The 27,087-nt window shown below is 41.4% G+C and overlaps 1 protein-coding gene across 1 annotated transcript in view; it reads left to right on the top strand.

Moving 5' to 3' along the window:
- The window catches only part of hdac4 (histone deacetylase 4), a 102,747-nt gene that overhangs the window by 70,926 nt on the left and 4,734 nt on the right, over positions 1-27,087 (top strand). Inside the window, exons 13-24 of the mRNA XM_020611062.1 lie at positions 4,449-4,718; positions 6,330-6,516; positions 7,032-7,165; positions 7,833-7,935; positions 9,083-9,129; positions 11,976-12,083; positions 13,986-14,041; positions 14,511-14,598; positions 15,512-15,631; positions 15,719-15,816; positions 21,139-21,257; positions 22,054-22,187. Coding sequence (XP_020466718.1) covers positions 4,449-4,718; positions 6,330-6,516; positions 7,032-7,165; positions 7,833-7,935; positions 9,083-9,129; positions 11,976-12,083; positions 13,986-14,041; positions 14,511-14,598; positions 15,512-15,631; positions 15,719-15,816; positions 21,139-21,257; positions 22,054-22,187 — 1,464 coding nt within the window. The remainder of the gene's footprint in view (positions 1-4,448; positions 4,719-6,329; positions 6,517-7,031; positions 7,166-7,832; positions 7,936-9,082; positions 9,130-11,975; positions 12,084-13,985; positions 14,042-14,510; positions 14,599-15,511; positions 15,632-15,718; positions 15,817-21,138; positions 21,258-22,053; positions 22,188-27,087) is intronic.

The raw sequence follows: 27,087 nt of genomic DNA on the forward strand, positions 1-27,087 counted from the left end.
GCTATCTGTGTGTGTGTGTGTGTGTGTGTGTGTGTGTGTGTGTGTGTGTGTGTGTGTTGGTACCATATATGTATGTGTGACTGGATCAAAAGCATCATTTAAACAGTTGTGGCAGTGTAGCCAGCATTATATACTGTATGTGCATGTGTGTACAAGTGTACAGTGTTTGAGTCTGTATGTGTGTAGCAGTATTTGTTCATCTACATGACACCTGTTTGGTTCATGCCTGTGAATTCTGTGTTTGCTCTAAGAGCAGGATGAATCAGCCTGAAATCATCAAGTCGGTCTTGTCTGTGTTCATGTGTCCTTACTTCTCCCTGTCACCCTGGCAACTGAGTTCTAGAGGAAGTTGCCTCCATATATGGTCACACAGGAAATGTGACTCACTACATTGTTGTAGGTGTGTGTGGATGTGTGTGTATGTGTGTGCGCAAGGTGATGAAGGGAATTGCAGCATTATTAGGTCACTGTGGAGAGGGAGACAGTTGTTTGTGTTTGTAATGTTCATCCCTGTGTGTATGTGTGTGTGCATGCATGTGTGCGCGTGTGCTGAAGTTCCTGTAGGATTAAGCTCCATTATGTCTGAGTTGTTTGGCTGTTGGTGACTCCCTCTGCTTCTAAACTCCAGGTTGTTGTGAGTCCAGCTAATTAAGTTAAGCTCAGGTGTAAGACCAGGTTATTTTTGTGTAGTATTATGTGATGCTGAAAATGAGAATGAGTTTTCATGGCCTATATAAAAAACAAATTGCATTTGATTCTTTTATAATCATAATATATTTTCTTAAATACAAGCACCTCATTTCTAATTTAAGATGCACAGAAAACCGTTAATGATTGAGGAATATTAGCAAACTCAAAAAGGGTACTTGTACTTCTACTAATCAGGTGTGAGAACACTGCCTGTAGATTGCATCTTAATTAAGACATTAAAGGCAGGTGTTCCATGTATAGTAAGGTTGGGTAATAACCAGATAACACAGTACATTGGTGTGCAACACACTTCCACAGCAGCTAATGCAGAGATGTTCAGTCAAGTCATGTTGGCTTATCAAGTATGTAGTAATGTTTTTTATTGTGCCCAAATTTTTGTGTAAAGTTGAATTTGAAGATATTACGCAATCTGCCTGAGGCACAGAGCGCACAATGACCACAAGCTCAACATCGCATGGGTAAAGGATATATTCACAGGCTACATGGAGATATACTTTGGCCCTTTTTCAAACAATGACTGCTTTAATACATTTTAGTCAAACCAAAGGTTTATAATGTCTGGAAATGTAAACTGCATGTGTAAAGTCACCATCAGAATCACTACCACTGTGTGCTCATTAAATCTGTTTGACAGCATCCCAGCATCCCATGTTCCAAGGTTCTGTTAGGGTCACTAGGACTGTACGAACATTTCACTTTACAACAGAACAATGCCATAGATTATGAGATGTGACCTTTCTGAATTCATACATTTGGAACAAGTATGAAAATGTGTACTGTAGCTGCAGTTGATGTCATTCTCATTCCTATCCATAACATTTTTTTAGCAGTTAAAAATAAACTCCTCAATCTGCATTGCTAATGTTATGTAACAATATGAATGCACAAGCCTGTGTTCTACCTTTTGCATTAAACTGCATAAATCTAGATAGTTTTCTTTGTCTGTAATTTATTTTTGAATATGAGGGTGGCATGGTGGCTAAGTGGTTAGCCCATGTGTCTCACTGTATTAAGATGCTGGTTTTGAACCTGCCAGCCGCCTGAGGTGTCTCTGTACTTTGCACACAGACTCCCTATGTTGGTGAGGCTTCCTGCAGCCACTCTGTTTTCCTCCTACATTGCTTATATGTGTCACTACTATATGTTTATCTGCATAGCATGTGTATCAGCCCCGTGACAGAGTGGCAGCCTGTCCAGAGTGCATCCCTGTCTAATTCTTTTTATACATTGTCACTGCATTAAGGTGCATTTGATGCATTAATGTCAATGCAACGGTAGACAAACTGGACTTCACTCATAAACACAGTCCACTACAAAAACAAATTAAAAGTTAAAATCAGCTTTTAACAGGTGTTTAGTTAAATTCAATTACAAGATTAAGTTGTTGATATGGAAAGACATAATTAACTGGAGCATCCAAATCCAAGCATTTGTATTAGCCTACTTATCAAAAACAGAAATTTGTGATAAAGCAAGATTAACTCTGCTGGAGTGAGCTGTGTAATAGTGTCACAGATATGCTCAAAATATTTGCAGATTTTTTTTTAACATTTAAAAGAGAGGTGAGAGGTGGGGTACACCCTAGTCATGTCACCAGTTAATCACAGGGCTGACACACAGAGACAAACAACCACTCACATTCACACCTATGGCCATTTTAAAGTCACCAGTCATTGTAACCTGCAATGCCCTTGGACTATGGGGGGAAGTGGAGTACCAAGAGGAAACCCACAGCATGCAAAGTCCACACAAAAAGGCTCCGTCTGGACTTGAACCCTGAACCTAGTTGCTGTGAGGTGACAGAGCTTACTATTTTTATTAGTGACATTTATTTGTGGTTTGACATCTTTGCAGCTATGGTAGCGGTGAAATCACCAACAGCTGCTCAAACCTGTTTCCTCTCCATTGTCACCGAGTCCCTTATTGCTCAAGGGGGCATTTGCTGGGTTATTCTTTATTACACTGCAAGGTCTAGACCTTATGATGTAACGTGCCTTGAGATTATGTGTTTGTTAGGAATTGACACTATACAAATACAATTTAAAAAACAAATGAAAGAAAGATAGCGGCATTTCATTTTAGGTATCTACAGTTAACCTTAATCTAGATTTGGTCCCTCTTTATGATGCTTTTTTAGAGTTGATTACATGTTTTTCTGATATTAAGGTACAGTGCTCCAGTTGCATTTAAATCCATGTTCACCCCATTTTTGCAGAGTTTAATGCAAATCGATTGCATATCCCCAGTTTGCATTGCCTTTGTTTTGCTCCTTCACTGCCCATCGAAGAAGGCAGAACATTATGTGGAGTTGTATTAATTTACCCTAGTCGCCAATGAAGACCCACCACTTTGTACAACATGAGTCATTTGTGGCCTTCGTTCTTTTCTTTATTGTCATTTTTAGTGAAGACAGCAATGAAAGAGGCCCTTCCTGCAAAGGTTTTGCTTCAATAGTTAGACATGTTGACAGCAAAGAAAGGAATGAAAGACTTGAAACTGTTCCAACTTGAGTCTACCGCCTGCCATTAATTACCTGAGACAACCAAGCAAACACTATGACATACTCACTTACCTAATATCCTAATATTGTTGTGAAAGTGTGTGAGAGAGATACATAAAGTCAACACAGTGTCAAGTGTTTGTGTATACAAGCACCTTTCCTCCACTTTCTGCTCTCTTCCAACAGACTCAACAGGCTTATATGGCTTCTGTCCCCTTTAAATTTCATATACCAGCAAAAATGGGAGAGAAAGAGAGAAAGAGGGCAAAACAGGAGAGAAAGGGTGAGAGTGAAAATCAGCGCAGCAGGCCTGGATGAGTGTTTTGAGTTTGTTTGGAGAAGGGGGACTGGGATGAGGCAAGAGATTGTTCTTTGACGTCAATGGACTGTTCCCTGGGCGATATGCCAGCCAAGTGTGCATGTGTGTCTTTTTGTCTGTGTGTGTGTTCAGTGCACAATCAGTGGTCCCCTCCAATCATGACCTGCACATCAAGGTTGAGGTCTTTGATGACAGAGACAGGGACAGCTGCCACAACACCCCTCTCCAATTCTTCCTCTCTTTCTCCCTCATGTCCTTTGCTCAGTTTTTCTTCCCTTTCACCGGCTCAGGCGCCATGAGCACAGAGCGTTAGGAATTACAAAGAGTCAAAGAGAATTTTAGAGGAGTTATAAAACAAATAAATAACCAACGAGTGAGCGGATTACAGGTTCAGTTTATCTCCATGTGTACAAAGTGTGCCTGGCTTTTACACTGTTATTATACTTGAACCAGTCACTCAGCTATTTTTGGAATGAAAAACATCTTCAGCGAACCAACACGTAAGGGGTCCAAGTTGTCTGGCATCTTTCTCCTCCCTTCTGTTCTCGTTTTGTCTCCTGTTCCCCTAAATAAATTCAAGATTTATTGTTTTTGTCTTTTCTTTATGAAAAAAAAACAAACCAAAAAGGCATTATTTCAACTTCAGATACACACATAGTGTCTAATGTTTTTCATGTTTCTCTATGCAGTTTTTTGCTTGTGATGACTGGTTCTTTGTTGTAGCTTGCCATCACCTCTCTATGTCATACCAGTACAGTCCTTAACTGAACTGGCATGATATTTGGCTGACGCTTTAGTAAAATCCTAAAGTTTTTCATGATTTTGTGTGTTTTAACCCATGACCCAGTGGAAATCAGAACCAAATCATACCATTGCTCTGTAAAACCTCTCATCTGTCCTTTTCTTTTTGTTCTTTAGATAATGTCCAAGCCCAGTGATCAGGTCTCAGCTGCAGGCTCCAGCACCTCAGGGCCAGCCAGGCAGCACCAGAGTCACCCAGAGGAGACAGAAGAGGAGCTCAGGGAACACCAGGGGCTGTCCTCCTCATCCTCATCCTCCTCTACCTCTGCGCAGGAGACAGGGGCGCTACGGGGGCTGGTCATCAAGCAGGAGCCCCCAGATGCCCAGGAGCAGGAAGACAGTGAGCAGAGAGAGAGACAAGCTGAGCAGGACTTCCTGTTCAGACAGGTGAGGAAGTGAATGACAGGTGCAGGTGGAAGTGGAAGTAGAAGAATAGGCAGGTAAGAAAGACGTGGAAAAATGATACAGCGATAGGATGAGAAAAGAAGGTGAGGATACAAAGCGAATGATGGAAACTCGAGACTGATGAAGTGTGACAATAGTTTAAATGCAGGTTCCCCAAGTTCAGTTTGCTTTTCAGAAATTCCAGAGTAAAAATATAAACAAAGAAGATGAAACTGATCTGTTTGCAAATTGTATACTTGCGTGCATTCATATCAGATGTCATCTGTTCCATTATCTCATCACATATATGCATTCAGGTTCAAACTAACTATAACTACCACTAAGGAGGATTGTTTTGCACTGGACACTTACATTTTGTTGTGAATGTTTTAAGGCAAATCGATAAAAGCAGTCACGGAGTGACTGACTGAAACATTACACTCTACATTCTGCCTGTTTTCCCCACTGACTGTCCAGCCCACTTTCTGAAATAATTTAAGCTATATTTACATTTTTTCCCAAGTCATGCAAAGTAAACTTACACACACTGCACATTTGCTATAAATGCAGAATACTGTGTGTTTTGTGGATAGATTAGAGTGTGTACACCTCCTCCACACTACTCCCTACACAGTACGACTCCATATGGATATTGACATGCAAGCTTTCAAAATACCTAGTGTACACCCACACAACAACTCTGTGTTGCACACAGTCTCTAATTTTACATTGGTTTTCCAATGGATGCATACAACATATGTTCTCTGTGTCTGTATGAGTCACGGTTTATCGGAGGCCACACAAACGCACACCAGTGCACAATCAGGACACTATGTCCTCATCTGTTTAGCCCATCCCTGTTGTCTGCTCAGGCAAATTCAATCAGGCGTTCCTCACCCTGTCGCCATGGCGCCCAAAGTGTAAGCAGACATGCCCATCAGAACATAATAAAAGGATAGCTTGGTGAGTGTCTTTTGAGAGGAAAGAACACCCAAATATTTATCTCTAGTACATACAGGTGCTTTTCAAACACTTACAAGAGACACTTTTAAATAGGATGATTAATTAGCACATGCTCCAAAGCCTCACAGAATTCTCACTTTGCTTGTGGTTTTGTAAGCAGTTTGATGGGACCTATTAGTGTGCTGTTTGAAACAACTTCATTTATAATCACATGAAGGGAATAATCAGTATGCCAAGCTGAAAGTGGTTTTAGATTAATAGAAACCATTATCTTTGCCAAACAGATGTAAGAGGAGTCCTTTCAACGGTTCACGTGGAGTTCAGGGTTAATAACCAACCTCCTCATTCAAAAAAATGACATAGATTTCCTCTGTATTGCTACCATGTTTTGAAATAAGTGGTGTTGTCATCTGAACCCTATACAGCAGTATGTCACAATGCCATATGCTATAAACTCCAGTGCAGTCTGTGTGCTCTATATTGTATATTGTAGTAGCTTAAATTTGGCAAATACATAGTGCCACCTTCTGGTAACAGAATGATATTGCGATCCAATTGTCACAGAGAACGTGCTACTGTGTGTGTGTGTGTGTGTGTGTGTGTGTGTGTGTGTGTGTGTGTATGTATGTGTGTGTTTGTTTGTGAGAGCAGCAGGCTCTGCTGTTAGAGCAGCAACGGATCCACCAGTTGAGGAACTACCAAGCCTCCATGGAAGCAGCTGGGCTATCGGTCAGCTTTGCTGGACACCGCCCCCTCTCCAGGGCTCAGTCGTCTCCAGCCTCCGCTTCCTTCCCCATGGTGGCTCAGGAGCCACCTGCCAAACCTCGGTTTACTACAGGTCTGCTGAGAGTCAACATAATAGCAGTCTCTCTCACACACTGCGGCTAAATATAATATGCTCCTTTTCATCTGTTATTGCTCTAACACATAAATCCATTACGAACTGGAGCAGCATTCAGTAATCTAGAAACACACTTTCATCATCTTTAATGCAGGTTAGAAGAAACACAGTGGATGAGTTGATGTTGATGACATACAGCGGCTGTGTTTACGCACAGGGTTGTTGCTGCTGTAGGTTTTCTGGGCCCTCTGACAATATAAACCTCTACAGGTGTAATGTACTGGTCAGGATCACATCAGCTCATCTCAGCTCACTGGACCCTCATCACATGACCTGCTGATGATGAAGCAGATGTAGTAGACAATTATACGACACTGTTTTACTGTGTGAATATAGGAATCCTGTTGTGACAGCTGTTTCTGTACTTTTAGTCAAAGATACATCATCACCTATATGTTGTTTTTGTGCGTGTGCATGTGTGATTTTGCTGTTATTGTGTGTGTATTTGCTAGGTCTGGTATATGACTCATTGATGCAGAAGCACCAGTGTATGTGTGGTAACAGCACCAGTCATCCAGAGCATGCTGGCCGCATCCAGAGTATCTGGTCACGACTACAGGAAACAGGCCTCAGGTCGCACTGTGAGGTAAGGCCAAAGTGGCACCTCAACACAAGGCATAGTCTTATGATTGGATGGAGAAATGAACTATTAATGACTTACAAAGAAACAGAGCTCAGTAGACAGAGTGACTGATGTTTGTAATGTTTTGTATTGACAGTCTCCACGTGCAAACTGGACAGCCTGATTTTTGTTCAGTAGAAAGTAACTAGACAATGCTAAATTAAATTACATTCTAAAAAGAAACTAGTTTTGTCAAGTATCAAAAACTGTCCACTTCAGTTATGCGCAATGTTACAATTGGCAATTAAATCATTAATATATCAGCAATGTCGGTGTTTCAGTATGTATTGTTGTTTCAGGATCTTAAACTGTTTCAAATTTACAGTATGTATTGTTGTTTCTTTACTATTTAGTCATTTCAGGATCTTAAACTGTTTCAAATTTCACGTTTGTCCCCAAGATTAATTTTAAGTGCATTTTGTTCTGACCAGAAGGGGGCAGTGTTCAGCCATTTGTTTTGATTCCAGGATTTACCTGATCCACAGTTGGTTTTCCCTTCTGTATTCTGGTTTGCAGACTGAACTTCACACATTGCTGCATAAAAGTAGTTGTTCACTGCCCTGTTGTGTAGTGAGCACGGAGACTTGTTCTGTTTCTGTATCTCTCATTCTCTCTATTCTGTTGTATGCAGTGTATCCGTGGGAGGAAGGCCTCACTAGAGGAGTTACAAACAGTCCACTCTGAAGCCCACGTCTTATTGTACGGAACTAACCCTCTCCGGCAGAAACTAGACTGTAGGTCATATGCGCACATACAGACACTGACAAAACACACTTATTCCACACTTTAAACGATGAAAGCTGAAATGAATGACTGCTGTTTCACAGTACGTGACACACTTGCTACAAGCTCATTTAGGCCAAAGATTCATTGCACAGTGCAAATCAGAGGTAACACACTGTACATATCAAATTTACAAGTATACATGTAATAGTAAGTATTCAGTAACTTTGAGAAGACTAAAGTCTCCACTAGCCCCACATGTGAGTGACCATGAATCGGCCATGTCTGGTAAAGGAATCAGCTTGAATGCTTAAACTGTGTCAAAACAAAAGGTCCAGTTGCATAAAGTGTTGGTGTAAAGATAAGATGAGGACCTGCTGAAGCTGTATGTCTGAGCTGTGTGGCTTAAAGTTGTAGTCAAGGCAGCCTCTCTGTGTGTGTGTGTGTGTGTGTGTATGTGTGAGTGTAAGTGCTAAAACCTAGGAAGCAACCCCCAGTGACCATCTTAGTTTCCATTCCAGTGGAAACATAAATTCCCCTTTATTATTACTGTGTTCAGATGCTCCTGTCTAAGGTACAGCACACAGGTGGGCTTATATACACTTTGGAAAAATGGAGAGGAGGCAAATGAAAGTGCCAACAGTTATAAAACCACAAAGGTAGTAACCAGTCAGGGATTAAAGTATTTGTAGATACAAGGTTAAATATTGGTTAGAGACTGAGTAACTTCTGCAGATAGAAGGAAATATACAAGTGTTTGTGTGGCATTTGAGTAGAAATAATAAAAAAAAGGTTCTGTCTTTAAAAGGTAATAGTAATTTATATTAGTCAACCACTGCATGTTTCTGGTTATTTTCTTCTTTGTCAGAAATCTCTAGTTTATTGATTTCAGTTTTCTATCTCAAAACTCCTCGTGGAGAGGGTGAGGCTTTGATTGTGAGGGCTATGAGATACTTTATTTTCTTCACCTCAGCCAATTATAGCATGCCCCTGTGTACTCTTGCTGTTATATTAGGTCACAAAGTCAAATGCTCAGTTTCAGGGGTCATGCACCCCTTTGTGCCTAAAAATCCACAGTGTTACCTCTTCACCTCCTAACCTTTTACTCAGTTCACTGATGACATTTTCCAATTCTCACTTTCTTTCCTTCTTTCCCAGGTTCAGTGAGTCCCATGTTTGTGAGGTTACCATGTGGAGGCATAGGGGTAAGTTCCCTTTTGTCTGTCCATGAATCTTCTAACTGCAGACAAGTCTTTTGACACATTTCCACAGCCTAATTAAATGTTTGTAATTTGTGCACTTGATATTTCTTGGAAATGATCGGCGTTAGTCATGCTGTTTTATTCAGTGGAAAACTGTTGTAATAGACTGCTTGGTTTACAAGCCTGTGTTAATCTAATCAATACCCAACTGGCAGCGCTCCACCTGACTTAATAATGAAACAAATCAGCATAGTTTCAGCATCCTCAAATAGTATAATAACTGTTTCCTTCGCCCACTCTCTCTCTGCCCCCTGCCTAAATAATGGTCCCATTTGTTCTTGTTCCACCAAACAAACATGCACACTCTATCTCAGCACACTTGCACGCACACATACAAACACCGCTCCTCGAGGACCAGAGGCAACAAAAGCTGTTGCTTGCCTTTCCGCTGTGTTTGTAATTATAACCAGATGTTTTCAGCATACGAGGTGTGTGTGTGGGTGCGCACTGGTATGGTGGGGGGTATGTTTTTGTTTGTGTGCATAGCAGTGTGTTTGGGGATGTTTGTGTGCTAAGGCAATGATTTAGATAGTTGGGAGTGCTGTCTTTGGAAACAGATATGTTAGAACACCTGTGTGTGAATGTGTGCACGCCTGTGTTTGTGTGTATGTGAGGTTTTTCTTCACATGCTGAGGATTTCCAGAGGCCAGCCCAGCACACAATCACTCACTCTCTCACTCATATGCCTACATAGCCCTTTACTTGCTCGTTCTAGAGCTCTTTCCTACGTCCTCCATGCCTCCAGACTGTCTCTCTCCCTCCTTCTCCCAGCTCGGGGGGCTAACTGTTGCCGCTGTACTGGGGACCAGAAGAGCCACTGCCTTGCACTGCTCTATTCTGCTCTTTATAATGGCAAATAAGAGTAAATTATTGTCTTCCTGTCATACACACACATAAAGGTTACACAAGTGCACACATACTTCCAGAGGAAGGAGGCTGAAATTAGGCTGTCAGCCTGTGAAGACCCATGATTCCCTCATACCAGCATGTTCCCGCACTTTTTTACCTCTGACACACACGCACAGTTGCTTCACTTTCACTGTTTCCCAACAAGCTCATGTGCCACTCCTGGCTTGAGGTAAAACTAACATCAACATGGGAAATAATAAACCGCTCGTTCTCCACATGCTGCTTTAGAAGAGCATCTGTTTGTGCTCTTTAACCTGACTTGTATATATGATTCAGTTTCCCATTTGCTCACTCCTTTGGCTCTTTGTTTGCTCGCTCACTCAGTCACTGGCTCTGCTGCTACATACTTGCACTTACTACCTGTTTCTCTCTCTTCACATTCGATCCTATCACTCACTCAAGAACGTTCTCTATACCTTTTCACTCCCTGCTTTTTAGTTTAGTTTAGTTTTTTTTTTTAGTCTCCACAGTTTTATTTCATGACAAAGTCTTTTTTGGCACGACTTAAAAAGAACACTTTCTCTTCCCTGTGGATGTTATTATGGAGTCCTCCTCTGGCCTTGATTACTCCCATCGCTTGAGACGAGAGGAAAGTGGGCTGGCTGGCTGAAAGGCTGTCAAGTTACTTAACATACTGACTGGTTGAAGGAGTGAGGGGCTGAATGGGTGGTAAGGGTTAATATACCACTCAGCCAGTTGACTGACTGAAAGGCCGCAAGTCTGACAGAGTGGGTGACTGGCAGGAGTAAGTTAACAGATTTAAAGTAGAAGAGCCCCAGGTTTACATAAGAAAGCCTCGCTAGAATTCTGGCACCGTCCGCTCCACACGTGTGTACAGTTCAAACACACTGACACACAGACCTCCCTTTTCTTCTTTTCCTCTGCCAGCTTCTTCTCCCTCTGTTTATCATGTGCTCCATCTGCCTGCAGTATCTGCCACGCCTAATGGAGGATGTGTATATTATCCTGTGCACGGCCCTGCGTACAATCAGGCATAGAATATTGTGGTCCATTTGACTTGTATGCATGTGTGTATATGTGTGCGGATGGACTGTTGTGATTGGGGCCAAGGGCCGTCTGTGCCTTAGCATAAATCAGGCTTGACCACACTGTCGGAACGTACTCAAATACACACACACACACATGCACACGCTATGCTACAGTATAATCAATCAAATTAATAAATGAGTGCAGTACGGCTGCTAGCTCTGCTCCACTTTGATCCATCAAAATCTTTTGAGTTTTACTTTCATTTTGTTTCCCATACAGAGTTTTCAGATTTCTTTGTCCTGTAACGTTTGTTTGTGTTAAATTAGTAGTAAATCAGCAGTAAAGTGCCAATAGTCAATATTTCAGTCCAGTATCTTTAAATCTGGTCATTGTGCATTTCCAGATTTTTATCCAGGATTTAAACACATCATATCTAAAGGGTCAGTAAAGTTTAATACATGTTGATTTGCCAACACATTAGCTGCAACCTTAAAATTAACATATATTAAATTGTAATTAATGACAGTACCTTCAACCATAGTGAACTAAAAGAAATGTTTTCCTTTTATTTCACTTCAAACCTTTTGATAAACAGTTACAGCAGAGTTACAGTCTCCACCTACTTCTGATCCTAAAATAGATCTTCAGAAAGTCTATATGTGCAGTCTGACTGTTTGTCTGTGTTGTTAAGCTTCTAAATAATTCTTACTGCCTTGTAGTTTATCTCTCTGTTGTTTTATGAGTGAAGTGTAGTAAACCACACCACCAAATATCCCTGAACTCCTAAATAAATAGAAAAGAGTACAGTGTTGCATATTTTCTGGTTCTTTTTAAAACAATGTGATCTAAAAAGCTCATGACTGCCTGTGTGTCTGTGTGTGTGTTGGCAGGTGGACAGTGACACCATTTGGAATGAGGTGCATTCATCCAGTGCAGCTCGTCTGGCTGTTGGCTCTGTGGTGGAGCTGGTCTTCAAAGTAGCATCAGGAGAACTGAAGGTTAGCTCGGATGCTCTGTGGAGTCAAATGAGAGCCATGGCTGTTTAATGGGGCTACAATATAGTTTTAGGGACTGCAGTGACTGAAGGATTTTTTGTGTTTGTCATGTCTGCGTGGCATTTATGTGTGGCTGAGTCTGTGCGTGTGCATTTAATAACTGTTAACATGGAGCCAACCTGAAATAAAACTCAGATGGACCAAAATAAACACATGTCCAGAACTTTGAACGGTTTGATTTTAGCCTCCTTGTCAAGTTTGACTTTGTAGTTCTATTTCCCAGCTGAATTACATTTCAGACAGCCACATATCTTTACAGAGACAATACGCGATTATGTAAATGTGTCTGTGAGACTTTTGTTAACAGATGAATAAAATCTTATGCAGAACACTATGGGTTAATACATTCATCCTTCAAACACCTAGAGAAAACCTCCTTCCACAACCGTCTATTCCAAAGGCTCGTTACCACCTCCCAGACAGATGTAGTTACCCCTGTCATGCCTTGCCCACCAGCCAGCCTTCCTGTGTCTGTGGTGACGGCTGCTACTGTTTGATCCCAGCAGGGAGGTCTGCCGCATGGGCACTGCAAATGCTAACAGTCCCAACTGACAGCTCTGCTTTATTAGTATTTCACCATAGCCACCTGCAGAGGAGCCGTCACACTTAGCGTTAGCTTAGCACCAACATACCACAGACTAATGACATTCCAGTCGGTAGCACACAGAGCTGTCACATGGTTTTTAGTTGTGTGTACTAGTGTCCTGTACTACATGTGGGCATCAGTTTGCTATGAAGAAACAGTGGTCTTCTTTTTCTTTGTAGCTTACCATGTGGTTGATAATATCACAGCTTAAAATGAGAATCAAAAGTTTTAGGCACCCCGTGAGGAAAAGGGGCAAGAAGGTTGAACATGGTTGATGTGGATTAGTTCCAACCGTGGCTAAAGTTCACAGGTACATATACTGTACTGTGCATGCACATGTATGTGTACATGCTTGTACATAGCCATCAACCCTCTAAATGCCACAGAATGCCATAAATCTACTCAAGGTGCACACATTTCTTTCTCCATCTGCTGTTTCCATTTCTCTCCTCATGTCTATTTTTATCCATAGATATTTTTGCTCTGCATAGATAAATATGCTCTGTCTCTCATAAAACTACATGCATTGTATAATGCAGCCTGCTTTAACTAGGTGTCCTTAAACCAGCTGAAGCAGTTGTCTCTACAGTTATCTTCCAGCTGGCTGCTAATCCACAGCAGCTGACTCAACATCATTAGTCCAGCTTCCATCACGTTACATCAGCCCCAACATCTATCTAATGTCCCCACATAGCAATGGGAGCCCCAGAAGCACTTGGTGGGTGTCCTGCAGGTCCCTGCCATAACAAAGCTCCCCTTAAGTGACCATATGAATGCATCTGTTTTTCTCTCTCTGAGTGTGTGTGTGTGTGTGTGTGTGTGTGTGTGTGTGTTCACTTTTGATTTACTCTACCTGTGAGAAATGTTAGAAATAAGGCAGGGTGCCATTTTTGGAGGAGAATATTTGTTAGAGGATTAAGTTGAGTATTGACTGATGCAAAAGAGGGACCATGGGCTTAAATTAATTTAGTTTTATTTGACTGCATGAATTTGTAGTGTTTTTATTATGCTGTCTTTGTTGTACAACCCAATCTTGACATTAAATTTATGAAGGGCTGGGCAAATGTATGCATTTTGGTGTGTTGGAGTGGATATGTGACAGCAGAAAAGAACGTCGTCTGACACTCGAAAGAAAGAAACGGCGAAAGAAAATATCATTAAACAGAAGTGAGCAGGTTTATGCTCAGACACAACCAACAAACCAGTGTAACTGTGTGTAATGTGTTGTGTGGGTGAATGACTTCTGTTCTCCCCGACAGAACGGTTTTGCTATAGTTCGACCACCTGGACACCACGCTGAGGAGAGCACGCCTATGTAAGTAAAAATCGGATCTGGCCTGTATCATAGCAACTATACTGCTCAAAAAGATTATGGGAACACTAAACCACATTGTAAAATTTGTTCAGAACAAAATGACACAACAGCAGTAAATGGAAACCAAAATCATCAAGCCATGTTTTCAAAATCAAACTGTTCCCTTCAGTACGGTACTTATATTGTTATTACACTCCCTCCTCCCTCACATCTCTTAAAAAGCTTTGCTAGCCTCATCTTTTTAGACATCTTGAATTTTGTTAATATTCCTGTTGTATTATTCCTGTGTATATACACATATTAATGCTTCTTTTCAGTTTCTGCAAAATAGAAATCATTATGTTGCTATTGGTTTTAATGTGTCATGACTGTGTTTAAGTACATTATTGCTCCGGCTTGTAAATTTTTCATATCAGAAAGTGAATAGCATGGCCTTGTTACCGTCTTCTCTCTCCATGTCCATTCTCAGGGGTTTTTGTTATTTCAACTCAGTCGCCATAGCAGCCAAGCTCCTGCAGCAGAGGCTCAATGTCAGTAAAATCCTCATCGTAGACTGGGTGAGTCCCACACAGACCTTTAGGACTGTAATGAATCTCTGTCTATAAAAACATCAAATTTGTCATTGCGTCATCTGTTTTGTCCAGTGTTTTTGCAAGATGAGGGGTAATAAACATGGCCGCCCCCACTCGACCTTTTGGCATAGTGTGGTTACTGTTTTCACTTGACCTGTGGGGTTTGTTATGGTGACATTCGAACCGCTTGTTTGTGTTGTGTATTTTCGGTAGTTTTATACTGTACTTTAGAAAGGAGTCAGCGGGCTAATAAAATAAACATTTAAATCCAAGAATATATTCCCATCAGACCAACGGGTCAACAGCATCCAAAACCCTATATACTGTACTTGTGTAAGAGGAAAAGGACTCGAAAGATCTGCTGTTGATAAAGGAGGGAATGATAAAGCCTTGGTCCAGGTTTTCAGGGCTGTCCCTGGCTAGTCATGGCCTTCCCCAAAAGTCTTTGAAGGGCTTTTTCATTTCCTCACTGTCTGTTACAGCAAGCAAACACAGTCATACCAGCCAGCAGGGATGTTTTTAGGGTCAGTGTATTAAAGCATTCTTGGGTTAAAGACAATGAGCTCATTTAATTGGTGTCATGTTGTTGGTGAGTGACTATTGACGTTAAATGTTTTATTGAATCCCGCCAAACTTCCCTTTTTGACATCACGACAGGCTACAGAGGACACACAGACTGAGTGTGATTTTGTTAGTCGTAGTGCAGGTGCGTAGTGCAGAGGCCCTGCCTCTGTGACACTCATTCACTTTCCAAGTCAACTGATGTACTTTTTGTGGCAAGGCAGCTTCTATAATATGTGTAGTGTTGAGGTGGTTGTTTTAGCAATACAGTAAATGTCTAGGTTAATGTTGCTACTATAGGATTTTGCCCTAATCTTTCCTTGTCTGATGTTTCCAGGATGTTCACCACGGTAATGGTACCCAGCAGGCCTTTTACACCGACCCCAGCGTTCTCTACCTGTCACTGCATCGCTACGATGATGGAAACTTCTTCCCAGGCAGTGGGGCACCTGATGAGGTGGGAAGGCCTGTCTGCTTGCCCACCAGCATATTTGTCTGAATTCATGCATGACAAACTTGAGTTGAGTGTGTTCATGCATTGTAGGTGGGCAGTGGAGCAGGTGTAGGATTCACAGTCAACATGGCCTTTACTGGAGGACTGGAACCTCCCATGGGCGATGCAGAATACCTGGCTGCATTCAGGTGAGACATTACGCTCACACTGGGTGGGTGCACTACACTGTAGATTTAACACTACATGTGTACATTGTGGCCTTCAACTATGCAGTAGAGGATTTGTTAGGAGCTTTTAAGCAGGTAGGGTGTTCTTCTTGCAGGACCTGATTTCTATTAGGTCCACGGTCCGGAGCTAATTATAACCTCACACATGCACACATAGAACTTGAAAGGCCTATAGCCATACAAGCATGGACTCATCACAGACATGTACATGTCTCTTACACATTTCTGAGTCATACAGCTGCCAAGAAACAGATCTGGATTGGTTCCAGCCCTCTTTGAAGATGAATTCATGTTTGTGACCATGTGCCCATCTGACTTGAGCCAAAAATATCAAACTGACAGGCCACTGTCTTCTCATAGCTTTCAGCACGCAATCTCCCGGAAGCACACCTTAGTCCGATAATGCATCCCAGACCCCCGTACTCTCACTCTCTCCACTTTTTATTCTTTTATCCCCTCTTCATGTTCTTTTTTTGTACACAAGAAAGAGTGCCACAGAGGCTCAGATATTTTCTCTTTTCAGCCTCTTGATCACACTACAGAAAACACTGAATCCTGCACTTGCCATGATGCACCTCAATAACATCTTTCTTACTCCCTCCTAACTGCCATGTTTTACACAACATACCTCTACTTTATATGTAGAATTTCAGGTTAAAATGTTTGAGTCTCAAGCTCAAATTGAAAAGGTTGAATAAAACAACCTTGATGATGTCATCAGGTTTATTTTTTCAACCTGTTGAAAGCCAGGGCAGCAGAAGACATTACTAAACAGTGTTTAGTGAGGCTGTGCACGCCTAAACTCATAAAGGGAGTTACTGGAGCTGTTCATTTACATTTCACTATGAATGAATGATGACTGAATATTTAACTTGATTAGTAATACACTGTACTTGAGTTTAAAGAAAAATCTTTTTTTAACATACTTTTGGTACATATGTGTGTGTTTGTTCAGGAGTGCATGCATGCGAGTGATGTGTATGTGAAGATGCTTGCACTGTCAGTGTGCACTGTTTGTGTAGTTATTATTGAATCAGTGTTCTTTGTGTTATTGAAGATACAAAGATATAGAGTTAAGGACAACAAAGGTTTTGGAGTGTATCACCTCAGACCCTGGTGTCATCTTGAATCTGTAGCAGAATTAGCCAATTTAAATGCCCAACAAGACAGCAACAGTCTTATCTCGAAGCTCATAAATCTGCCATAAACATATGCATATACAGTACCATGCTTCACAACTGTATGCACAAAGTTATAAAGTCTTCCACATGCTGCACACAAGCTCATAGAAGTGCAGAAGGGCCTGGCTCACATATACATGAGGATGCACAAATATCCAGAAAAACACAGTGAAACAGCTGTGCAAATGATCACACATGCAGTTTTTACATCATTTTGCTTACACAGGTAGAACTGCATGCACACAAACACGTGGATGGACAACTGACACACACAGCCTTACCCTCTCTCTCTCTTTCAGCGTCATTGTTTATCTGTGTGTTGTGCTCCTCTCCTTCCTCCATCTCTGTCTTTGGGAGGGGATGCGTGCCTTGCAGCCGGCACCTTCGCATTTCTCTGCTGGCCTGTGCCACGTTGCATTTGCAGGGGATCAAGTCTGAGTCTCCAGAAAGCACAGAGAAAAAAGATAAGAAAATTGGCCCTAATGAAAAGGAGAATTAAACTTAATTCAAACCAGCTCTCTGCAGCGCCAGATGACAGGGCTTTGAAGTGTAAGTGTGCGTGTGTGAGTTTTTCGCTCTCTTATTCTCTCTCTCTCTGCTTTTTTATGAACGGTGGTGGGAGGCTGCAGTTTAACCTTTTCTTGACTGGTCTGATGAGCAGTGCCCCCTCTAAAGGACAGAATCTGTATTTTCTTCAGGCCTCACCTGGCCTTTTACTGCATGGGTGGGGTTGAATTTCTCAAATGGTAATGGATCTTGTTTTGGTATTTTTAATACCTTTAGAAACAGTGGAATCTGATGAGTGTTGGTAATTAGCTCTGGCAACTGCTAGCAGATTGTGTCCTGTCACAAAGGCCTGATCAGTTTTTCATTTGAGGTTGCTGAGTGCTGAATTCACACTTACACATTTGGCAGTTTTTCCAACTTAAAGCCTTTTTGTGTTTGTGTTGGTTTCATGTTGGATAAGAATGATGTCCTCATTCAGCTAGGCTGTAGCAGTATCTCTTCCAAGTGCATTATTTTTTAATTTCAACATAAAATGCACTGATACTCTGCATCCCACACTGTTGGATAAACCGTACTAAGCGGCACATATAGGAATTTGCATTCAATCCAGTTAGATGAGTCGTTTTACTGCTCTGTCAACACACGTAGTTTATAATTTGTAATAAAACATACAGTACTTATCCACTGACATACCTACAGTGTACTGCACAAGCACCAATGAAGGCAACACTAATTTTACACACAGGAATGAGTTTCCTCTCTGTTGGGTCCCCTGGAGGACTAATGATGTCAGCAGGGCTATGGTGGTGTGGAGAGATGAGAAGTTTAGCATCCAGTACTTTTGAAGCATGACCCTTGCTGCATTCCCGCATACTCCCTCACGCATACGTACACCTGTTGCTAGGTAAATCAAGCAATATCAAACAAAAGTTTTTGCTGCATGCATAGCCAAATAATTCCTTTTTAATTAAGATCTAGCCATGAGCAGGCAAGCCGTGGTTTAGATCACAACCTCTTTGCTCAGGATGTCCTGTTTTGTACAGCTCAGTCGTAAACTCTCCCCTTCCTTAATTAACAAAAACTGTTTTTCATGTCCACATATGTAGCCTCTGATTCATGCTTAATTAGCCTTCCTCAAAACTACTAGCTTCTCTTTGTGCTTACTTCATTAAAATGTCAGGCTATTATTCCAGGGGGATGGGGGTTGGAACTGATGACATCAACAGTTTTCATCATCATGACAGGACTGTCTCTGTCTATGTTTGAAGCTGGAAGAAGTCGGGCGGGGGAGTCTTTGGTGGTTTAAGTGTCCTCTGCGTCGTGTGTCAGCCCGCATAAGCAACTGTGGCCAACTTCCTTTAGTGTGGGGTCTTTTAGGACCCAAATGTAAATGGGCCGAGGCTGTGTTTATGAAGGTTTTTGAGTATGCTGGGAAAGAGGGAGAAAATGTGTATCAGTGCAAAAAATATATATAAAACTGGAGCTGAAAAATATAATAACTTCCATAATAATGACATAATTATCTAATTATCTTTTAAGGTCTTCTCATGGACATGTTTGGGTAATCCCCTGCTGTCTGCTGTGAAGAAATGTTGGAACAATGACACATACACATTAGTCATCATATTTTTCACTGCTTTCATCCATTGTTCATACATTTTGAGTCAATGCCTTTTTAGAGTTTTCCTTTCTTGCCTTCTTTCATCTTCTTGTGCTCTCTAGCTTTCCAATTCATCTTCATCTTTGGTAGATGACGTTTGCTTTAGCAACATTGCCAAATACACACTAACACACAGTGACACATGCAGTCTGTGTATCCTTGTTGTCGTTGACTACCAGAAAGTTCCAAATACTACCTCCCGCCTCTCCCTCAGACAGCTGTGTGTATGTACGTGTGATGTGTTGTGGTGGGGGGTGTGGTGTGCACAGTTCAGGTTATAATTTGGTGGTGAACAAGAGATGGAAACCCCAGTGGCCTCAGGAGTTCAGGACACGCTGCTTATCCACAGCCCGTAAACAGCACCGTGTTCCTGAGGTCTGCAAAGTACAGGGGACCTATGATGGAACCCTGTGGTACTTTGTCACTCTGAATCCTCACCAAAGCACAGTTTGGGCAAATATCCAGACCCTAAAAAAAATTCCTGTGTCAAACCTGAGGTCCTACAGCAAAATCAGAGAGACCCACTTGTTTATGCATCTGGGAAGTCCAACTATTTATGAACCAAATGAGACATTTTAAATCATGGTAAGCCAGAACACCATGACACATTATAATTTTATACAAAGTTGACTAAGCTTGCAGTGTGCCAGTACTAGTACAATAACAAGTTCAGCAGTTCAGTATTACTGATTATATTAGTTTAATTTAAAAAAAAGTTGTTTCCTTGTCCACAAAAAATAAAAAAGATAATAAATTAAGCTACTCTGTTCTTAATATGTGCAAAACTACCTTACACATACTGTCACATGTATTATTTTATTTTATTTATTATTGTCAAATAGGTTACTGTTTAAACCAGGCTGGATTTTCCAGCCACAGCTTGCAGTGAATCATTACACAGTGTCCACACAAGCACTCCCTCCCTGCCAGCTGTGTGTTAGATCAAGGTTGTACACAAACAGCCCTCATTCACCACACCCATTCAGTGTTAGAATTATCCCTCATGCTTAACACGCAATTATGTTTGTCCTTCCGTTTTTCCTTTTTATTTAAAGGTCATTTAGTTTATTGCTGCCACCAAATTTCCAAACATTTCACTTCAGAAAGTATATGTGGTAATTTTCTCTGCCACACACCTACTGTACATACAGATCCATGATGTAAATGTTTGTTTTGAAAACCATGAAAGGTAGAGGAAATTCATATAAGAATTAACAAATACATGCAGCATCTCCAGCTGAGTACAGCATGTAGCATCACAGCCAATATCAGGACCGTAAGCACCCTAAAGGCATATCTCAATAAAATATTTTCATACTGTTAAGCTCCATTCTGACAGTTTTTTCTTCAGGTATTTCCCAAACTTTAGGATTAGGGTATTATTATTATAATGTTTGGTAGAGAAGAAAATGGTGTGAACTCATGTTTTAAAGTAAGTGTAGCTTTAGCAACCTTGTTGAAATACTGGTTCATGATACTGTAGTTATATAACTACAGTGACTTTAGTTGGTACCTCTTTATCACTCTGGGCAGGGTGTTTTTTTATGTCAGAATGTATATTTAACTTATTTTGAAGCAGTTCATGTTTGGTTGTAAGCTGTTCACTTGACTATTTGATAGGCTTGCTTCAGAATGATATAACTAAATGTTAGTAAAAAAAAAGACTCTGCCCCAGCCCCTATGACATTTGACCTGACCTATCATGAAGCTTTCCAAGTCATTAGTGTTTTTGAGTGAAACGTTGAATCTTTAAGCTGGCCTTTCTGTGTATAAACCAAAAAATGTGGTACATGAACGTGCCTTTATGTACTTAAGTACCCTATACTTTATAAAGCCACAGGTCTTGGTCAGAGATAGGAGCCTCTCTTATACAGCCTTCACTGTAAATACATCGTTTTGTTGAGGTCATTGTTTTATTTTCTGTTGTTACTCCAGGACGGTGGTTATGCCTATTGCCAATGAGTTTGCCCCAGACGTGGTTCTGGTATCTTCAGGCTTTGATGCAGTAGATGGACATGCTCCGCCCCTGGGAGGATACAAACTGACAGCCAAATGTAAGTAGTCACCACAGACATCCAGTTAATTACTCCAGTGTTTTCCTAAACCACACTATGTCTTGTAGAGAGACATTTTAAAATCAGTTTCATACTTAAGATCATGTATGCTTGCATACACATTTTAGAATTCATACCCTCCACATCTCACACACATCACTCATGCTATATAATTGCTGTCTACCTGCACAATGCAATACAAGTAAGAAAGAATGACAGACACAGCGTAGACACACAAAGGCATGCGGTGTGTGTATTTTGTGCCTTAATCATATGTATTCAGGCCAAGACCTTGGCGTACCGAGAAAGAGCTTTTCTAAAACCATCCTGCAGATCTCAAATAATAGCAGGGGTTTTAGTTGTAAAGGGGTGTGATATGGGTGGTTTAGAAGGATTACAGAAAGAGGGGATGGGGTAGGCTTTAGGGGAGAAGAAAGTATGAATGAATGCAAATATTAAAACCCCTCACTTCCTGAAAAACGATCAAAGGCTGTGACCAAGCTTAAACTCAAAGCCACATTTATTAAAATTAAACCTGGCTCATATTATAGCTTGTTTTCTGCCCCCCAGTAAAGCCACAATGCACTCTCTTTCTCTCTCCCTCTGCAGTCACCCCTTTGTTTGTGCACACTCAAACCCTCTTTTCTTTCTTTTTTCTTTGATGAATATCCAAAGAGGAAGTCAGAGCTTGAAAATCAGTGGTCCTCCATCTCATTCTCCTTCTTTTGCCCTGTCTCCCTCCCTCCTGGCCTTTCTTTCTCTGCCTTATCTTTGCTGTCATTTCCTGTGTGTACAGGCTTTGGCTACCTGACCAGGCAGCTGATGGCTCTGGCAGGCGGCCGGTTGGTGCTTGCCCTGGAGGGGGGTCACGACCTCACAGCCATATGTGATGCCTCCGAAGCCTGCGTGTCTGCTTTGCTTGGCGGTGAGGTAAGATGAGAGCCAGAAGGAGGAGGCATAAATAACCATCAGAATATCCTCATACATTATTACCCAAATATCCTTCAGCAAAGCACTAAGATTCAATAAATGCTTTTGAGGTAGTGGACTAAACCTATGGCTGGTGTTTAAATACTGTATCTGGATGAATAAATTGGGATATTCATGTCTGAGCTTTTAGTTTTTCTTGCCCAAAGCATATTGATTCCAGCCAAATGTAAAGACAAGCACATGGATTCTAATGTGTAATGATGCTTTATTTGTAGAAACATTAGTATAGTTTTTATGTTTAATTGCACTGACGTTAACATGCAGGCTATGAGGCAGCTGAAGAGAGTCGGGTTTATTTGCATTGTCAGCATGAAATTATGTGAATGCAGCTGCATAAATTGTGTCATGAATGAGCACATGACCAGTGGTAGTAATAGGAATGAATTTAATCCCCACAAAACAAAAAAGGTACAAGATAATGATAAGGTTTGTTAAACACATATAATAAGTCAAACAACAATCAGTACAGAACAAGTCTGTAAATCCGTGGTAACAGTACTCTTTCATCTGAGTCAAAAACATCCTCTCCGTGTTCTTTTACGCTGTCTGTCACTGGGAAGGCAACACCACACACACGCACAAATACGTCAGACGGAGAGGATTTCCAGGCAGAGAGTCGAATGTGGGAGTGTGTGGGTCAGGCTTTGGAACCGAGTCAATCCACACAGCAACTCCTCACAGCGCCCACTGTTTCTTCCGGGGGCTGGAGTGCTTTTTTAATATGCTGCTTAGTCTAGTCTTCTCCCTGCACATTATGCATCGACTATATAGAAGCGCTTCCACTGTTAAAGAGCTTCTGAACTGCGGTGCTGAATGGAGATTATAAAGCTTTAGGGGAAGAGAAGAGAAGAGGGTACGACTGTTTGTTTCTGTAGGAGAATTTGAACATGCTGAGTTTGTGTCATTGGCTCTGTTCTGCAGTAGTGTGTTGTATCTAGATGACATGTATATTTACATCAAGCGTGACACCTTGCCTTAACCTTTTGTATCTAGATGACATGTACAGTATATTCATCAAGCGTGACACCTTGCCTTAACCTCATTTATTTCTTATATTTTATTTATTTCAGTTCTTGACACATGAACAGCCTCAGAGTGTTGGTTAACATGGAATGACTGCTGTACCTGCTAAAACCATTATCTTCTGTCCAGTGAGAACATTCAGAACAGCTTACACTATTGCATACGGTTCTGCAGTTCTGGATATCTTACATTACATACTACAAAGTGAGACTAGTTGTTTGACCGAATATGGCGGATTAATGTGGTCCAAAATGGATGCTGTATTGGTGAAACATATAGTGCAACCAGTGGCCCAAGTCTTGGGTCTTTGTTTTAATATGGCCTAATATTGTTGCTTGTAAAGTCATGTTATATAAATACAAAATTAAGCATTCACACTTAAGTTGTGCAGATAAAATAAAGCTATTATTTTGGTCAAACGGACATAACTAATTTAGTTATTATTATATTTATACAAAATAGAAGTAGTTTATCAGTAAAACATCAGTTAACAGTTAAAACATCGACCTCTGAATCAATATATTCCATTCCAAAATCGGTATCTGTGCATCCCCGATCGCCTCGTTCCGGCTCTTCGGTCAATATGGAACAGGCTGGCCAATGTATTAATCCTGGATTGTATCTTTTAAAGAGGAAAACACTGCTATGTGCCACACCTGTCAAAAAAAACCTCACAGCACTGCTGCAGTCTTTTTTGCGTAACAAGGGAGATGCACAAACTAGAGTTTTATTCTAATAGCTCTGTTTATGTGCACTGTGCCCATCAATGACTCAGAGCCACATAATACTGCCATTACAACTTGTACGGTTTCAGAAATCCAAGGACACCTCAACTGGGTGGATGCTTTTTGCTGTCACGCAGGTTTGTACTCTGGGTTTCCGATTTGAAAGACGCCCTATTTGCTCACAGTACCACCCTGCTGCAAAAATAATAAATTAGATCAGGGGCCTGCTTCTTAGGTTTCAGCAGCCTGCAGAGCGGCAGTCTCAGCAGGGGTTTGGGGGAGGTCACTGGATGGGTGCTGCAGGGAGCTGGAAATGTGAAAATAGGCAGGAGACAGGGAGCGACAATTGCCTTAGTCCTGCAGGACACCCCTCTCACCCCGTGGCCCTGTCACTGGTGCACATCTGAAAACAGTTACCCTCACAGCTCTTCCACTAGGGTCAGCCTGGGACTAGGGATCAGAACCTAAAGGGAAATTGAGTGATCATTTGAAGTAAGGAGGGAGGAAATTATTGTTATAGGGCAGCTGTACAGAGTGTTGTACCTGTGGACATCAGGAAATGTTTAGAATAAAGATTAATCATATGCAGGGGTTTTTCTGATGTGCATGGTTTTATATTTTATAGAGGTTATTTTATTTCATGTTCAGAGTTACATTTCTAGAATGAAACATGCCTCATATTGAACTTTAACAATGAAACCTATCCAGTAAACAAGCCACAGCTATGAGATTTGACCTTGTTGGGGGAATCTTGGGGGCAAACAGGTATCACGACAGCCACCTGATAGAAAGACTTGCACAGAATGCTGCATTAGCAAAAGTTGGCTTTGATAAAGTGATGAACAGCACTGTAGATCTAGAGTTGTCATGATTTATATCAGCTGGCTCTTTGGCAGCAAATGATGTCAGCTGTTTGAACAAAGGCAGGTCATTCAGTTGCGTGTAACTTTGATAAGTCATAGCAGAGAAAAAAAAGGCCAAAAATGTCCTCGATCAGATCAAAACAACAGGAAGCTAGTGTTTTTATCGTAATCTCAGCAAAGGTCTCTGTAATGGACGTGGTATGTAGCTGGAAAACATCACTGAGGGACTGGGCTAGAGAGAAAAAAGGCCATTAGGTTTTTGTTTTTTATCAACACAGTCTTGAAACGGCCTTAAGAAATCTTAAGGCCAGACCAATAGTCGGAGTAACTTTGGATTAGTTTGAATGTATCCAATGAGTGGATATATTTTAGTTTGAACATGTGTGTGCTGGCAGTGTGTGAATGTGGTGGTTCAGGCATGGAACTGCAGCTGCATGAGCCAGTCAGCTGTGCTTTTGTCTTGTGGTGCTTCAAACTGCCTGAGGGTTTGTAGTGTCTCGAAGTCTAGAAACTCAAAATGTCACTATAATATAATAATATCCCAGTTTACGCAGAACTTTTATTGTGTGGCAGTCTAAAAAGAGAGCTTCCACATCAGAGCCAAAACATCCAAAACTTTGCCCTCTACACCTCCTGTGTAGCTTGTACTTCAGTGTTTTACTGCTTGTTAGTGTAAGGAAATAGGTTTATGCTTTTATTGGCAGTTTAAGACAAGCTTTGCCATCACAAGCTTTAGGTTTCCTTTGAAAGTAGCTCAAATTAGTTGAGAAAAAGGGGGATGACAATTGCTGAATGGACTTGACTGGCTTTTTCATTCACCCCCACCACTGTAGTGCGTAATCGTGAAGTCTGTCTAGTTAAATAGCTCATGAATGATGCATCGGCGACTACACTAGTCAACTCTGAACTTGGGACTAATTGATGATTGCTCACAAACAGATGTTGGCCCAGCTCGAACCATGGTTGTTAGCAATTATTTGATAAACAACAGGCTAATATGCTAATTGTTACCAGCTTTCTGTGAGGTTATTCGGTGTGTTTACGCTCTTACAGTAAGACGCTCGGCTTCACCTGTCCTCCCTTGGGCCTTACTTTTCACCACCACCACCACCCCCAACAAGGCAAACCTACACCCCTTTCTGAAAAGGTCACCTGCTTTGCACAATACACATCATTACCTTGTTCAGTTAGCATAACATAATCAACCGGTTCTAGTGGCCGCCAACATTTACACATGGACACAACAGTAAACAATGGATTCCTTGTTCAGTCTTTGTTTGCTGAACCAGTGGAATTCCTGCTCTTTCCACTGTTTAGGTGTCAGGAATGTTTTTACTGGGGCACATTTTTCATGGCTTTCTACGGTGTCTCAGCTTTGTTGTCTAGGACCTCGTAAATGGATGTCTGCGTCCCACAGAGAAATAGACTTCTTAGAAATCAGTCGACACAGTGACAGCAAAATATCTCTCTCTGAGCCTGCAGCACATCTGATGTTATGGAGATGGAGAAGTCTGGGCATTACCAGGACTACAAACTCAAATAAACAGAAATATTATTATGGATGATGTGGAAGCCAAATGTATGCCTGTATATAGTGCACATACAAGTATGTGTGTGTGTGCATTTGTGTGCATATGTGCCATACCTGCCAGGTGGGGGCCCCTGCAGTACACGGACAAGAGCCATTAAAGTATATAAGCGTGAGGCCCAGCTGTCAATCAAGTTGACAGGCTGCCCCCATCCAACCCCACAAAACCCCAGAGAACCCTTGACCCTGCTTTGACAGAGAGTTGGGTTAGTATTGGCTGGGCAGGGCCAGGTTGGGACCAGCTGGGGATATGGCGAGAAGCTGGCGGCTGCATCCTGAAGATTGGGAAAGCATGATTTGATTGGAAGACTGATGGTTCTCCAGTAGATGAGCTCCACAGCTGATAGTTGTGGGCAGCTAGCAGATGTGTGTGAGTGCTGCTCTTTGACTGGGCACTGTGTAAATAAAACTCAAGGGGCTTCATTGGTGTGGGAGTGCTTTGTCTCAGCCATGAGGCAAAATGTTGAACTGCACAATTCATGTGAGAAAGTTCTCTGTCATGTTTGGTTTTGATTGGCTGACCTCTTCTGGAAATTTATTTTTATGCTGAAAGACACTGACTTTTATTTAAAGTTTGCCAGAGACCTCCACATTGGTGTCACCACTGTGTCTTGGCAGCAGTCTCACTGATTGAAGAGGCT

Source organism: Monopterus albus, unplaced genomic scaffold (genome assembly GCF_001952655.1).
Source record: "Monopterus albus unplaced genomic scaffold, M_albus_1.0 scaffold109.1, whole genome shotgun sequence".
NCBI lineage: Eukaryota > Metazoa > Chordata > Actinopteri > Synbranchiformes > Synbranchidae > Monopterus > Monopterus albus.